The sequence below is a fragment of the Hemiscyllium ocellatum genome, chromosome 19, assembly GCF_020745735.1.
Source record: "Hemiscyllium ocellatum isolate sHemOce1 chromosome 19, sHemOce1.pat.X.cur, whole genome shotgun sequence".
NCBI classification, from domain to species: domain Eukaryota; kingdom Metazoa; phylum Chordata; class Chondrichthyes; order Orectolobiformes; family Hemiscylliidae; genus Hemiscyllium; species Hemiscyllium ocellatum.
Genome location: NC_083419.1, coordinates 37,046,441 through 37,063,566, shown reverse-complemented (window position 1 = coordinate 37,063,566; position 17,126 = coordinate 37,046,441). Strand labels below are relative to the sequence as shown.

General features: G+C 39.6%; 2 protein-coding genes across 2 annotated transcripts in view; one reads left to right on the top strand and one right to left on the bottom strand.

Moving 5' to 3' along the window:
• Nucleotides 1–17,126, top strand: part of dnajb9a (DnaJ heat shock protein family (Hsp40) member B9a) — a 36,112-nt gene that overhangs the window by 13,947 nt on the left and 5,039 nt on the right. The gene's annotated exons all lie outside the window — the stretch shown is intronic.
• On the bottom strand, nucleotides 9,431–17,004 carry LOC132824695 (THAP domain-containing protein 5-like). The gene is made up of 3 exons (XM_060839362.1): nucleotides 16,895–17,004; nucleotides 10,125–10,317; nucleotides 9,431–10,029 (listed from the first exon to the last, which is right to left on the bottom strand). The coding sequence occupies exons 1-3, from the start codon at nucleotides 16,975–16,977 to the stop codon at nucleotides 9,475–9,477; spliced, it is 831 nt and encodes a 276-aa protein (XP_060695345.1). The 5' UTR covers nucleotides 16,978–17,004; the 3' UTR covers nucleotides 9,431–9,474.

Sequence of the window (17,126 nt, the reverse complement as noted above, 5' to 3'; positions counted from 1 at the left end):
ATGATATGGATTTTGAAGTGCCTCAAAATAGATTAAAAAATGAAGACGCCCCAGAGGAGTAGGATAGGTTAGTAAGCTAGGCAGAGGTGGGTACTGCAGATGCTGGAGATTAGGCTAGTAAGCTGTCTGTCTCAGGAGCATAGAACACAGTTGAATGATTTGTTACTGCAGTATAAGGACATATGTAAGACTCAGGTGGGGAGAACTAATGCTATTGTACATGAAATAGATGTAGGGAGTACTGCTCTAATAAAACAACACCCCTATTGGCTTAATCCTTTCAAAGCCGGACAGGTCCAGGTGGAAGTGGAGGCCATGCTTAACAAGACATCATCAAACCAAGCCAGAGCGAGTGGAGTTCGCCAACCATCTTAGTTCTCAAACCGGAGGGACTCAACTATTCTGTGTGGATTATTGGAAGATCGACACCGTTACAAAATCAGACTCATATCCAATTCCTAGATTGGAGGACTGTATTGAGAAAGTCGGACAAGCCAGTTACGTCACCAAGTTGGATTTAATGTGTGGTTACTGGCAGGTACCTTTATCAGAGATGGCGAAAGACATTTCTGCGTTTGTAACCCCAAATGGGCTATATCAGTTTAAAGTGGTGCCCTTTGGAATGAAGAACACACCCACCACATTCCAAAGACTCATGAACAGAGTTCTGGCTGGGTTAACAAACTGTGCAGTCTATTTGGACGACGTAGTGATCTTTAGTAAGTCCTGGAGAGATCACATGGTACCATTGGCAGAGCTCTTTGAATGACTATGAGAAGCAAAGCTGATGATAAACTTTAAATGGAATTCACGAAAGCAGAGGTGATGTTCTTGGGACATAACATTGGTCATGGAAGGTTGACCCCACGGAACGCAAAGACGAAGGCCATCGAGGAATTTCCACAACCAATTTTGAAGAAAGAGGTGCTTTGATTCTTAGGACTCAGCGGATTCTATTGGAAGTTTTTTCCAAACTTCAGCAGTGTCGTGGCACCGTTAACTGATTTGCTGAAGAAGAACACAAAAGTTTCGGTGGACAAAACAACGCCAGGAGGCATTCGACCATTTGAAAGCCATATTAACCGCTAAACTAGTTTGAGCTATACCTAACTTTTCAAAACCTTTTAAAGTCGCCATCAACGCGAGTGACATAGGAGTTGGAGCTGTACTCCTACAAGATGAGGATGGGATTGAACTGCCAGTTGGTTACTTTTTGAAGAAGATCAACATCCACCAGAGGAAATACTTCACAATCGAAAAGGAACTATTCAGTTTGGTACTGGCTTTATAACATTTTAATGTGTATGTCATGAACAATGGTTGGAGATGGTTGTGTAGACGGATCACAATCTACTTGCATTCTTAGAACACTTTAAAGACAAGAACGTGAGACTATTTCTTGGAGTCCTATGTTACAGACTTTTAACTTAAAACTCATACATGTTGCAGGTCAGAAGAATATAATCGCAGATGTGTTTTCGCAGATTTAACTGATAGATTTTAGATGAAATTCGTCTTCATTTAATGTTATACATACAGGTATATAGAAAGAAGTTAAGGTGAACTTATATTCAAGTTATCTGTATGTTAGGGTAAAGTAGAGAAATAAAAAATGTAGAGAAATAAAAAATGAAGCCATCTTTTCATTGTGATGGTACTTTTTTTTCAGGGGGAGGTGTTATGAAGACGTGGGGTATACTGTACCTTTAAGAATGTTAAAAACAACAGAATTACCTGTCAGAACCAAGTGTTACGAAAAAAAGATACAATGTAACATGTGCTCCAGCTACTGGGGTAGCTAATGTAGTTTGTTGCTTGGAAATGACAAAACAGATTCAAATTAAGCCCATCAGTTTAAATTATACCTCCCAAAATACCAAACTCCAATTCAGTTTGAATTTAGTACATTGACAATCTTAAAAGCCAATGACACAATCTGATGCTTTGGGGGTATAAGACTGGGGAAAATTGAACAGTTGAGAGGAGAACTGCCGAACCAACATCTGCATACTGCGCAGAAAAACAGCTCTCTTAAAGGGTACCTTTATCGATAAGTAACCTGTGAAGCAGTATCCCCAAGGAGAAGGAAAGAAGACTGAAATACAGAGAAGAACGAAATCTGCCCGGTTTTGAGATAAGAAGTTTTTTTTCTTTAAATCTTAATTGGGAAGTTTTCTCGGACTAGTATTATAGAGGGGAAAGTACAAGATAGGTTAGAGCAAGGAATTGTAAATAGTTGTTAGTTAATTATTCTCTGTTATACTTTAAGAAATAAAGTTGTTTATTTTTACTTTAGATAGTCCTTGGCCTCTTGAACTTTTACAGATTACTGCATGGGATAAATCTTTTCTGTGTTGCAGAAGAGTTTACCCCGTGTTGTGACATAAGGGAGGTGGTTAGCTCTGATATTCAAGGATGGCATCAGGGCAGTGCTGAGAGATGATATAGGTTCTGTAGAGAATAAGGTTGAATCCATTTGGGTGGAAATTAGAAATTCTAAGAAGAAAGACACTGATAGTCCACCAAATAATATCACATTGGGGCGGGCAATAAACTAAGAAATAACTAATGCCTGTAAAAATGGTACGGCAATTATCTTGCGGAATTTTAATCTACATGTAGATTGGTCGAACCAGCTTGGTCAGGGTAGCCTTGAGGAGGAGTTAGTTGAGTGTATCTGTGATAGTTTTCTTGAACAGTATGTAATGGAACCGACAAGGGAACAAGCTATCCTAGATCTGGTCCTGTGTAATGTGACAGGAATAATGAATGACCTCATTGTTAGAGATCCTCTTGAAAGGAGCAATCACAGTATGGTTGAATTTGGAATACAGATGGAGAGTGTGAAAATAAAATCCCATACCAGGGTCATACAAGGGAGACTATGATTGAATGAGGGAGGACTTGGCTAATGTAGACTGGAAACAAAGATTTTATGGTGGGACAGTTGATGAGCAGTGGAGGACTTTCAAAGCAATTTTTCAAAGTGCTCAGCAAAAGTATATCCCATGGAAAAAGAATGACTGTAAGTTCAGGGGTAATCTGCCATGGATGTCTAAGGAAATAAAGGAGAAGTAAGTGAGGTCTGCAGATGCTGGAGATCAGAGCTGAAAATGTGTTGCTGGAAAAGCGCAGCAGGTCAGGCAGCATCCAAGGAACAGGAAATTCGACGTTTCGGGCATAAGCCCTTCATCAGGAAGGAAATAAAGGAGTCTATCAAAATGAAAGAGAAAGCATACACAGTGGCCAAAAACAGCAAGAAACTAGAAGATTGGGAAAACTTTAAAGGTCAACAGAAAGCCACAAAAAAAAGAGCTATAAAGAAAAGTAAGAAATAACTTGAGAAAAAAAAACTAGCACAGAATATAAAGACAGATAGCAAAGGTTTCTATAAATATACAAAACAAAAAAGAGTGGCTAAAGTAAACATTGATCCTTTAGAGGATGAGAAGGGACATTTAGTTATTGGATATGATAAAATGGCCGAGGCATTGAACAGGTATTTTGCGTTGGTCCTCACAGTGGAGAATAGTAATAACTTGCCAGAAATTGACAAAGAGACAAAGGCAGGTGAGGACCTGGAAACAATCCTTATTATGTAAGAAGCTGTGTTGGGCAAGCTAATGGAGCCAAGGATGGACAGGTCTCCTGGCCCTGATGGAATGCATCCCAGGGTACTGAAAGAGATGGTGGGGGAAATAGCAAGTGCACTGGTGGTAATTTTCCAAACTTCACTGGACTCTGGGGCAGTTCCCGCAGATTGGAAAATAGCAAATGTGACGCCATTGTTTAAAAAGGGAAGTAGACAAAAGATGGGGAATTATAGACTGGTTAGCTAGTGGGGAAGATGGTTGAGTCTGTTATCAAGGAAACAAATAACAAGGCATCTAGACAGAAATTGTCCCATTGGGCAACACAGCATGAGTTCATGAAGGACAGGTCATGCTTAACAAATCTTTTGCAATTCTATGAAGACATTACAAGCAAGGTGGACAATAGGGACCCGGGGAGGTGATGAACCTAAATTTCCAAAGGCTTTCAATAAGTAAAGTATTAGCATGAATAGAAGATTGGTTGACTAACAGAAAGCAAAGAGTGGTGATAAATGAGTGCTATTCTGGTTGGCAATCAGTAACTAATGCTGTGCTTCAGGGATGTGTTGGGACCACAATTATTCACAATGTATTTGATGATTTGGAGTTGGAGACCTTGTGTAATGTGTCAAAGTTTGCAGATGACACTAAGATGAGTGGCACAGCAAAGTGTGCAGAGGACTGTGAAACTTTACAGGCAAACATAGATACTTGAAGCGAGTGGGCAAAGATCTGGCAGATGGGAATAAAATGTTCAGAAGTGTGAAGTCATTCATTTTGATAAGAGTAACAGTAAAAAGGATTATTACTTGAATGGAAAAAAGTTGCAGCATGCTGCTTTGCAGAGGGACCTGGGGTCCTTGTGAATGAATCACAGACAGTTGGTCTGCAGGTCCAACAAGTAATTAGGAAGGCAAATAGAACTTTGTCCTTCATTGCTGAAGGGATTGAGTTTAAAAGCAGGGACGTTATGTTGCAGCTGTACAAGGTGCTGGCGAGGCCACACCTGGAGTACTGCGTGCAGTTTTGGTGTCTTTACTTGATAAATGATAATCTGGCACTAGAAAGGGTGCAGAGGTGGTTCACTAGGTTGATTCTGGAGTTGAGAGGGTAGGCTTATGAGAAGAGGCTGAGTAGACTGGGATTTTAGTCATTGGAATTTATAAGAATGGGGGGGAATTCTTATAGAAACATATAAAATTATGAAGGGAATAGATAAAATAGAAGTAGAGAGGATGTTTCCACTGGCAGGTGAAACTAGGACAAGAGGGCATAGCCTGAAAATTAGGGGAGCACATTTAGGAGTGAACTGAGAAGGAACTTCTTCACCCAGAGGGTTGTAAATCTGTGAAATTCACTGCCCAATGAAGTACTGACGTCACTTGAGTAAACCTTTTTAAAGCTAAGATAGTTTTTTTTAACAATAAAGGAAATAAGCGATATGGTGAGAGGGCGGGTAAGTGGAGCTGAGTCCACGAAAAGATCTGCCATGATCTTATTGAATGGCAGAGCAGGCTCGAAGGGCCAGGTGGCCTACTCTTGCTCCTAGTTCTTATGTATGCGGGGTGATCTTATGCCCCTTTAGAACTGAGATAAGGAGGAATGTCTTCAGCCAGAGAGTGGTGAATTTATGGAACCCTTTGCCACAGAAGGCTCTGGATGCCAAGTCACTAAGTGCATTTAAAACAGAGATGGATATGTTCTTGATTCGTAAAAGGATAAAAAATTACAGGTAGAAAGCAGGAGAATGGGGTTGAGAAACATATCAGCCATGATTGAATGGTCGAGCAGACCTCAGTGGGCTGAATGGCTTAATTCTGCTTTTATATCTTATGGCATTATGGTTTTGAATTGCACCATGGCAGATGAAATATTAATTTGAATTCAAGTTTTTAAAAAACTATGGAATCATCAAGCAAGCCCAATGGCAAACATGTAACTGTTCTCAATTGTCAAAAAAAACCAAAATCTGGTTCACTAACATCCAATAAGCAAGAAAATCTGCCATCTTTACTTGATCTGGCCTACATGTGACTCCAGGCCTTTGACTCAACTTGCTCTCTGGGAAATTAGGAATGGGCAATAAATGCTGCCCAACCACTGCCACCCACATGCCATGAGAGAATAAAAGACCTGTCAGAATGAAAGGATGAGGGTCATAAAACAACAGGAGATCTTACTTGAAGTCACACAACACCAGATTATAATCCAACAGGTCTATTTGAAGTCATGAGCTTTCAGAGTACTGGTCCTTCATCAGATGAAGTGGCTTCACCTGATGACGGAGCAGCGCTCCAAAATCTTATGATTTTAAATAAACCTGTTGGTTTATAATGTACTGTCAAAAAGTGTGGTACTGGGAAAGCACAGCCGGTCAGGCAGCATCCAAGGAGCCAGAGAATCGATGTTTTAGGCATAAGCTCTTCATCACGAGTGTGTTATGCTCGAAGCTTTGAGCTGATGCTCAAAACACTAACTCTGCTGCTCCTCAGATGTTGCCTGTCCAGCTGTGCTTTTCCAGCACCAGATTTTGACTCTGATCTCCAGCATCTGCAGTCCTAACTTTCTCCTATAATCTAGTGTCATGTGACTTTTGACTTTGTCCACTCCAGTCCAACACTGGCACCACCATATCATGGCGTACTTAGCTAAATCACTGGGGACATGATGTCTGCAGTTATTCCAATAAGGATTCAAGTTATTCATGTTCCCTTTAGATTGAACAAGTAGTTAATGTACACTTCTACCTTCAAATTAATTTCCTTATTGAATAATTTAACAGCAAGACCCAGAAATATTTTGAAGATTGTGAAAGGTATACATTTTTAAGATAGGTTTTCAGAAGGACGGATTGCACCTAAATTGGAAGGGGACTAATATACTGGCAGGGAAATTTGCTAGAACTGCTTGGGAGGATTTAAAGTAGTAAGGTGGGGGGGAGGGGTGAGACCCAGGAAGATAGTGAGGAAAGAGATCGATCTGAGACGGGTACAGTTGAGAACAGAAGGTGAGTCAAACAGTCAGGGACAAGGTAGGACTAATAAATTAAACTGCATTTATTTCAATGCAAGGGGCCTAACAGGGAAGGCAGATGAACTCAGGGCATGGTTAGGAACATGGGACTGGTATATCATAGCAATTACGGAACCATGGCTCAGGGATGGGCAGGACTGGCAGCTGAATGTTCCAGGATACAAATGCTACAGGAAAGATAGAAAGGGAGGCAAAAGAGGAGGGGGAGTGGCATTTTTGATAAGGGATAGCATTACAGCTGTGCTAAGGGAGGATATTCCCGGAAATACATTCAGGGAAGTTATTTGGATGGAACTGAGAAATTAAGAAAGGGATGATCACCTTATTGGGATTGTATTATAGACCCCCCCAATAGTCAGAGGGAAATTGAGAAACGAACTTGTCAGGAGATCTCAGCTGTCTGTAAGAATAATAGGGTGGTTATGGTAGGGGATTTTAACTTTCCAAACATCAACTGGGACTGCCATAGTGTTAAAAGTTTAGATGGAGAGGAATTTCTTAAATGTGTACAAGACAATTTTCTGATTCAGTGTGTGGATGTACCCCTACTAGAGAAGGTGCAAAACTTGACCTACTCTTGGGAAATAAGGCAGGTCAGGTGACTGAGGTGTCAGTGGGTGAGCACTTTGGGACCAATGACCATAATTCTATTCATTTTAAAATAGTGATGGAAGAGGATAGACCAGATCTAAAAGTTGAAGCTCTAAATTGGAGAAAGGCCAATTTTGACAATATTAGCCAAGAACTTTCAAAAGCTGATTGGAGGCAGATGTTCGCAGGTAAAGGGACGGCAGGAAAATGGGAAGCCTTCAGAAATGAGATAACAAGAATCCAGAGAAAGTATATTCCTGTTAGGGTGAAAGGGAAGGCTGGTAACTATAGAGAATACTGGATGACTAAAGGAATTGAGAGTTTGGTTAAGAAAAAGAAGGAAGCGTATGTCAGGTATAGACAGGATAGATCGAGTGAATCCTTAGAAGAGTATAAAGAAAGTAGGAGTATAGTTAAGAGGGAAATCAGGAGGGCAAAATGGGAACGTGAGATAGCTTTGGCAAATAGAATTAAGGAGAATCCAAAGGGTTTTTACAAATATATTAAGGACAAAAGGGTAACGAGGGAAGAATAGGGCCCCTCAAAGATCGGCAAAGTGGCCTTTGTGTGGAGCCACAGAAAATGGGGGAGATACTGAATGAATATTTTGCATCAGTATTTACTGTGGAAAAGGATATGGAAGATATAGACTGTAGGGAAATAGATGGTGAAATCTTGCAAAATGTCCAGATTACAGAGGAGGAAGTGCTGGATGTCTTGAAACGGTTAAAGGTGGATAAATCCCCAGGACCTGATCAGGTGTACATGAGAACTCTGTGGGAAGCTAGGGAAGTGATTGCTGGTCCTCTTACTGAGATATTTGTATCAACCATAGTCACATGTGAGGTGCCGGAAGACTGGAGGTTGGCAAACGTGGTGCCACTGTTTAAGAAGGGTGGTAAAGACAAGCCAGGGAACTACAGACCAGTGAGCCTGACCTCGGTGGTGGGCAAGTTGTTGGAGGGAATCCTGAGGGACAGGATGTACATGTATTTGGAAAGGCAAGGACTGATTAGGGATAGTCGACATGGCTTTGTGCGTGGGAAATCATATCTCACAAACTTGATTGAGTATTTTTGAAGAAGTAACAAAGAAGATTGATGAGGGCAAAGCAGTAGATGTGATCTATATGGACTTCAGTAGGATTAGCCAGGTTAGATCTCATGGAATACAGGGAGAACTAGCCATTTGGATACAGAACTGGCTGAAACGTTGAAGACAGAGGGTGGTGGTAGAGGCCTGTGACCAGTGGACTGCCACAAGGATCGGTGCTGGGCCCTCTACCTTTTGTCATTTACATAAATGATTTAGATGCGAGCATAAGAGGTACAGTTAGTAAGTTTGTAGATGACACCAAAATTGGAGATGTAGTGGACAGCGAAGAGAGTTACCTCAGATTACAACAGGATCTTGACCAGATGGGCCAATGGGCTGAGAAGTGACAGTTGGAGATTAATTCAGATAAATGTGAGGTGCTGCATTTTGGGAAAGCAAATCTTACCATTAAGTGTATATGTCCTGCGAAGGTCCTTGGGAGTGTTGCTGAACAAAGAGACCTAGGAGTGCAAGTTCATAGCTCCTTGAAAGTAGAGTCACAGGTAGATAGGATAGTGAAGAAGGTGTTTGGTATGCTTTCCTTTATTGGTCCGAGTATTGAGTACAGGAGTTGGGAGGTCATGTTGCGGCTGTACAGGACATTGGTTAGGCCACTGTTGGAATACTGCGTGCAATTCTGGTCTCCTTCCTATCGGAAAGATGTTGTAAAACTTGAAAGGATTCAGAAAAGATTTACAAGGATGTTGCCAAGGTTGGAGGATCTGAGCTGCAGAGAGGGGGTGAACAGGCTGGGGCTGTTTTCCCTGGAGTGTTGGAGGCTGAGGGGTGACCTTATAGAGGTTTACAAAATTATGAGGGGCATGGATAGGATAAATAGGCAAAGTCTTTTCCCTGGGGTTGGGGAGTCCAGAGAGGGGAGAGGGGAAAGATATAAAAGAGACCTAAGGGGCAACTTTTTCAAGCAGAGGGTGGTACATGTATGGAATGAGCTGCCAGAGGATGTGGTAGAGGCTGGTACAATTGCAACATTTAAGAGGCATTTGGATGGGTATATGAATAGGAAGGATTTGGAGGGATAAGGGTCAGGTGCTGGTAGGTGGGACTAGATTGGGTTGGGATATCTGGTCAGCATGGACGGGTTGGACCAAAAGGTCTGTTTGCATGCTGTACATCCCTATGACTCTATAATCACAAAGGATATTTATTGTAACACAGTTAACTCAAATGTGGTCAAACAGTTTTCCATAACCTTCATTTTTTCTTCAGAAGTAAGATCTTCTTTTCTCAGATGCTCAATCAGTTGTTCCATTTTTTTAAGCTTTGCTGCAGTCCTCTGCTCTTGTTGCTGAAGTATTTTTATCTTCTTCTGTAATCTGAAAATCTTTTCCCAGAGCTGGGCCTTGCCAGTATCCTGTCTACAATATGAATGCTCAACTTGTAGAACGTTTTCAGTGACAAAGGGTTGCTGATCATTGAACAATTTGTTTGTTTCAAGCTCTTTTATTGTTATGAAGGATTCAGCTAATGTGGTGTCAAAAGATTGTTCTGGATTTCCAAGGGAGTCAGATGCAGTGTTAAGTTCTGAATTCCTTTGGGATTGCTCATCACACTCTGCATTAGGAACTGATGATTCTAGTCTTTCTCTGGTTGTTACTTCATTTGTTGCAGCAGGTCCAAAGTTTTGGGGATTTGTTTCTGATGGTTCTTTTGGAAAATTATTTTTCCTACGAATATATCGAGAACACAGTTTCTTCTTCTGAAAGATAAAGTTTTGGGGTCTTGAATTGATAACATGGTCATTTATTGCATTATAATGTCCCAAACCCACTTAAAAGTCAGAGTTAATCTTACCTGCTGATGACTTGAAAATGGGAAAACAGTTGGTACAGCCTGTGGCTTCAAATAACGGATACCCCAGCGCCATTCAAATGAATCTGCAGTAAAATGTTCACTACATATGCATTGATGCTTTGTGGGGAACCAGTTGTCATGTTTCATGTTTTTGATCCATTTGTTAAGTCTTTCTTTGTTTTGCAGTGGAAACCTTTTTTAAAGAGAAAACACAATGTTTGTTACATTAAAGGTTTATACATTATTGTGAAGTTTATTATTGAGCTGCTTCTCATACTGAAGTTAGTCTTAATATTAAGCGATATTTAGTTAGATATTCCTAAACCTGCCCATTAAACTCTTTCCTTCATACTCTGATCCAGCATTAGGATGGTAAATAGTTAATTAACACATTTATATTTGTAAAAGATAAACTTTCTAAATTAGTGTAACTGAAATACAAATTCTATCTTAATGTGTATGAGTTCAAGACTGGTTAAATATGTTAGCATTATTGTTGTTTGTAACATATTCCTGTGAATCAAAATATGAGGGGCTAAATAATGCTTTTGGAAATGTTTAATAAATCAATTTGATTATATCCTCATGCAAAATGAAGCCCACTTAAATAATACTTCTTAAAACTTGTCATCATAAATACATACATTTCCTAATAAAATGTTTTACTTTTGTGATGCAAGTTGCAGATTCTTTATTTTCCAAATGGGAACTTTTTTACATTCCTGTCAATGTGGATTGACTTATCGTATGCCCTGCTGCTTGAATATGACATGGATCAACTTAGGCAGTACGCCACTCTGTGCTTGTGCTGTTCCAGTGTTATTCCCTGTTGACCATCACAGTGAAATCTAATGTTAGTATTATATTTTCCATATCATTTACTGTCCAGTTTCAATCTTCAAAGTAATGATAGTCTGTTGAAGGTTGTACATGTGCATGAAGGTCAGAATAAGATCACTTGCTTTTCTTTCTGCTCCAGCTGGAAGAAAGCTTGGTAAGCCAGTGTGTTACAAAAAAGCTGCCAACATCTGTATAACATTACTCAGTTTGAGCTACTACTTTCTGTAAATGGGGACAGAGATTAAAATAATGTGACGTACAAGTGGAATATTATAGCGTCATTGTCATAGAGCTGTACAGCATGTAAACAGACCCTTCGGTCCAACTCGTCCACGCCGACCAGAAATCTTTAAATTAATCGAGTGCAATTTGCCTACATTTGGCCCATATCCCTCTAAACCCTTCCTATTCATATACTAGTTCAAATGTCTTTTAAATGTTATGATTGTACCAACCTCCACCACTTCCTCTGGCAGCTCATTCCATACACGTACCACCCTCTGTGTGAATAAATTGCCCTTTAAGTCGCTTTCAAATCTCTCCCTGCTTACCTGAAATCTATGCCCTCTAATTTTGATTTTCCCTACCCTGGGGAAAAAACTTTGGCTGTTCACCCTACCCAAGCCCCTCATGATTTTATAAAGTTCTATAAGCCTCTGACACTCCAGGGAAAATAGCCCCAGCCTATTCAGCCTCTCCCTGTGGCTCAAACTCTCCAACTTTGGCAATATCCATGTAAATCTTTTCTGAACCCTTTCAAGTTTCACAATGTCTTTTCCTCTTGTTATCCAAGAGGGGGATGGGACTAAATTGTGACTGTAGGAGCTGCTCCTTTTTTTCAAGGTTTTTTTGTCCTGTGTTGGAGATGATTTCTTCAAATTCTTGAAGCAGCAATTACTGTTTTATAAGCTGTTGTGTTGTTTTGGAACTTTGGTAAAAAAAAAATCGAAACAAAGTTACTTTTAAAATGGGATGAAGTGAAAGAGCAGATTCCACATGGTAGGTGAAAAAAGGAACAGTAAACCTGTACAGCTGACTGATCAGGCAGTGAATCTTCATAGCTGCCTGTGCTGTTAGTTACAAGTGTCTTTGGAAAATTAGAGTTTGGTCAAAGAAAAAAATTAGCTTCTATCGCAAAATGTGCAGTTTTATTTTTAATTACAATGAATCCTTGCAATAAGATCCTAATTCTTTGCACCCATTTTCTATTAGAATATATGTTTTTTGACATTGAAGATTAAGGTCTGCTTCAATACTTGTACAGTGACCAAACAGCAACAGTCAGAATAAATAATTAATGCAGAGAATGGATAACTAAAATTTGGACAAGGTTGTTTTCTGTTTCCAGAATTTCCCAATCTTTACATTGAAATTGTGAACAATATCAATCCCATTACTTAAGAAGAGATGTATTTGCATTGAAGGCAGTTCAGAGGGTATTCATGAAATTGAATCCAGAGGTAAGGGGTTTGTCTTATTAAGAGAGATTGTGCAGTTCAGGCCTATATTTTGTGGAGTTTAGAAGAATGAGAAGAGATCTAATTGAAGGATATAAGAGGCTAAAGGAGATTTACAAAGTGGACATAGAAAGGATGTTTCTTCATGTGAGCAATCTAGAATAAGAGGTCATACTTTTAGGATAACGGGTAGTTGATTTAAAACAGATGAGGAAAAGTTACTTCTCTAAGGGTCATAGATTTATGGACTCTAGAGTGTGACTGGGACATGGAGTAAATTTAAGGAGAACACACCAGATTTTTAATCAGTAATGGGTTGAAGGGTGACGGAGAGTGGGCAACAAAGTGGAGTTGAGGCCAAGATGAGATCAGCCATGATTGTATTAAGGCTCAAGGGGCTGAATTGCCTACTTCTGCCCCTAGTTCTTAAAGTCTTATGAAATGACTACAGAGCATGTATAGGAGTTTTTTAAAATTCATTTATGGAAAGTCTCTGGCTGGGCCAGCATTTATTGCCAATCGTTAATTGCCGTTGTAAGATCGGTGGTGAGCTGACTTCTTAAACACTACAGTCCCTTTGGTGTACGTAAACCAACAATGCCATCAAGGAGGGAATTCCAAGATTTTGACCCAGGGTATTGTTAGGAATTTCAATAGTTGGAAAGAATATAAATAATCTGAGAGAGACAGTTTACACAATAATTGTAGCAAATATGAAGTAAAGTCTATAGACTTCTAGATAAAATTGTCATAATAACAGATATGGATTATCATTAAACTACAAAAAAGTATATCCAGATGCAAAATATTAGTGAAATCAAAATTAACATAACAAGTTGAATTTTTTTATCTGGGTGCTGAATAATTTTGATGGAAAAAGAGATAAAGACATCAGAAAACATGTAACATTTGCAAATCAAACATTTAAACATGAGGCCTCTTAGAATATGAACGCCTCCATAGAAAAATGAGATGACCAAGATACTACATCTTCTCAACATTTCTATATGGATGTGAAAGTTGAAATATAAACAAGATAGTAGTGGTTTCTGAGACATTTAACAAGAATCACTTGGACCACACACAGATAATGAGGAATCTTTGAGGAAAAGCAGGCACGTAAGAAGAACTTCTGTAAATGATCACCAAAGAACAACTACAATTGCTTGGGTACTTACTTAGGAGAGAGAAATTGTAACATCTGGGAGTACAGTCCTTATAAGTAACAGAATTAATATTCCATCATTCTGTTGTGTTGTTCTATCAGATTTCATATGGCAGAATGGGTTTCACTGTGTGAGTCGGTTGTGCACAGAAGTCAATGGCTCATGGATAGCTCTTATCATCTAGCAGCCACCCTTTGGTTTTAGATGTTGGCTGAATGCAACTTACACAGCAAACTCATACAGAATAAAGACCTCATAGGTACTGTCAGACGATAAAATGTTGACCTGAATGTTACACTGCCTATGTATGGTCACATGCTTGATAGACACTGAGGTTGTGGAATTCATTTTTGTTCTAGTTTAGGGCAAAGTTGACAAGCAGTGTCCACAGTGTTGTGCTGTCAGTAAGTGACACCCTGCATCATGGGGAAGCTTATAATCCTAACAAATCATGATGCTTATCTTTGGCAACAGGGAATGAAATATATATTTAATTAGCTATCATTAAGTTGACAGTCTCAGTGACTTCTCTTATGCAAACTGTAAGATGCTTTTTCTTTACCATTAGCCCAAAAGGAGTCAGATGCATTGAAGCTTCTCACAAAGGTCACCTTCACTGCTACTGACAATATATTCTTTATCCTGCTCTGACATTACAGTTGTGAACACAGCATGTGGCAAATTTCAGAGAGGACATTCTTCCTGTTGCTAGTCAAATGTTGAGTTGCAAGAAGTTGACTGGGGCAATAATCTTCAAATTGTTGCATGGTGTTTGACATCATTATTTCTCTGACCTGCATAATTATAGCTAATTTTTACACCAATACAATGTCTGTCACAATGCTGTGGAGGCCATAGTGGAGCGCTAAGAGCACACAGAACATGCACAAAAAAATGAACCTAATTTTTCAGTTTCAATTTTCAATTTGTTGTAGTTGACTATGAAGTGAATGAGGATCTAAGTGACATTGGTTGTGAATTAGGATTTTCACAATGTGATATCGTTAGTAAGTCTTGCAAAAGCTTATCATACACTGTTGGCTCTTTTCTTGTTATGCTAGCACTGCAGCCACACAAACAGCTTCAGAACATAGTTCTAAAACTACCTCTTTGTATTCCTATGATTTCTATGATCTATCCTCTGAATCTGCTATTTCTTTGTACAGCCACTTTGTTTGGGATTTCACACCTTTTTCTGATTATGACACAATTATTTCCTCATCTTTGCTCATCACAGTGAATTTTTGAGCTGTCTTTTTTGCAATTATTGTTGGCTATGTGATCTCTTCCATGACAATTCCTAGTTTCTCATCCCACTGGATCTTGAGTGCCAGTCAGACAATCAATTAGGTCATCTATTTCCCATGTTTCATTCATGACTATTCTACCACTTTTTCCCCATTCCTGACATGCAAAACTGTACATGTTGTATAATTTTGCTCATGCCTCAGGTGTTGAAATCTTTTTCTGTGCTATTGTTACCTCTAGAATCTACTAAAGCAATGCAAATTTGGGCAGCCTCCTGTATTCTATCCAGCTTAAACTTGACATGATCCAAAATTCTCCTGCCTGTGCTCTGATTCTTATTAAATCCCATGCACCCATCAACCCTTTATTACTCGATCTACATTGATGCCTGTTGAAGCATTGCCTTGATTTTAAATCAACAGGCTTATTTAGAAGTACAAGCTTATGTAGTGCTGCTCCTTTGTCAGGTAACTAGTGGGGCAGGATCACAGGACACAAAATTTATAGTAAAAGAGCAAAGTGTCACACAACTGATGCAATGTATTGAACAAACCTAGATTGCTGTCAAGTCTTTAATCACTTAAAATGGGAATGCAAGCTTTCATTAATATGTAAATCCCAGAACTTCTTTCAAATCAGTCCCAAGATAACTTAAAGATTTTATAAAAGTTGACAGCAATCTAGCTTTGTTCAATATATCGCACCAGTTGTATGACACTTTGATCTTTTACTATAAATTCTGTGTCCTATGATCCTGCCCCACTCGCCACCTAATGAAGGAGCAGCGCTCTTGTACTTTCAACAAAGCTGTTGGACTATAACCTGGTGTTGTGTGATTTTTAACTTGGTGCACCCCAGTCCAACACCCGCACCTCCACATCTTCATTTTAAATGTCTAATACCTCTTTTCAAAAGCCTCCATGACTTCACTCATACTTTTCCTCGAACAAGTTCTAATCTCCTAAGATGTTTGTCTTTCTCCAATTCCGCCCTCTTCACCGTTCCTAATTTTTGTGGCTATGTCTTCAGCTGCCATGGCCTTAAACTCTGGAAGTCCTGTATAAACCTTTCTATTGTCCTTCAAGATATATGTTACAACCTATCCCTTTGATAAGACTTTGTGTTATCTATTTGACATATGGCTAGGTGTGAAATTTTATTCATGTGCCTTGAGATATATCACACCTTTGACATGAAGAATCAGTACAAGTTACAGTTATATATTGGGAGCATTAGTTCGAATGGAGCTTGAGTTCTGTTCCCACATGAAATACTTTTTTCTGTTTCCTCCTGTGTCTGCTCTCTTGCTGTTCCCTACACCTGCAACCTCACCTCTTTTGTGCTTTGGAGCTTTGTGATGAAGGAGTGTCGCTCCGGAAGCTAGTGTGCTTCCAGTTAAACATGTAGGACTATAACCTGGTGTTGTGTGATTGTTTTGTGCTTGTAATTCACTGTGTTCTACAATCTTTTTTGGTCTTCTTACCTCCAACACGTTCTTTTATATGGTTCTCTTTGACTAACTAACCTACCCTGAATGTGCATTCCTCCTCATATAAATATGTACATGTAGATCTCCAGCCCCCAAACCCCACCAATACTCAATAATTAAAAAATGACATATCAATAACCTGAATTACATATTATTAATTATAAAGCATGGGACAATGACTCTGACTGGCTTGTCAGCAATGCCACTGACTATCTGCTTGACGAAGGGCTTTTGCTCGAAACGTCGATTTCACTGCTCGTTGGATGCTGCCTCAACTGCTGTGCTCTTCCAGCACCACTGATCCAGAATAGTGCATAGATTAGTTTGGATTGACTGCACATCTGGAATTGAGACTTACCCTGTAATTTCTACTTTTTCAGTGCATGCAAAACACGAAAAGTGTTAGCTATCTTTCCATCTAGACTTTAATAAAGCAAAGTTGTTGTATTCTAATTAGTATTTCCTAATTATATTCTTCTGAAACTTGGTGTTGTATGTACGTTGGACCTCAGGATTCTCGATTTTTCAGTGGCATCATGGGCGGTGATGTTTCAGCCTGTTTCTACTTACGGGTAGAAGCCCAACTTCTGATTATCAGATGACAACTGGCCACTTCGATTAGAGCAGCAAGCAACCGCGCAATACCTAGGCATTTCGTTGTGACACAACCAAGGCTGTGGCGAAGACCGGAACGCGCAGGAGCCCTAAATGCGGAAGTGAAATCACAAAGAACACGGTATCGAGCTAGGTTAGTGACGCAGCGTGCAGATAGCCAATGAGCGAGTGATTCGTGGTGGAAGGG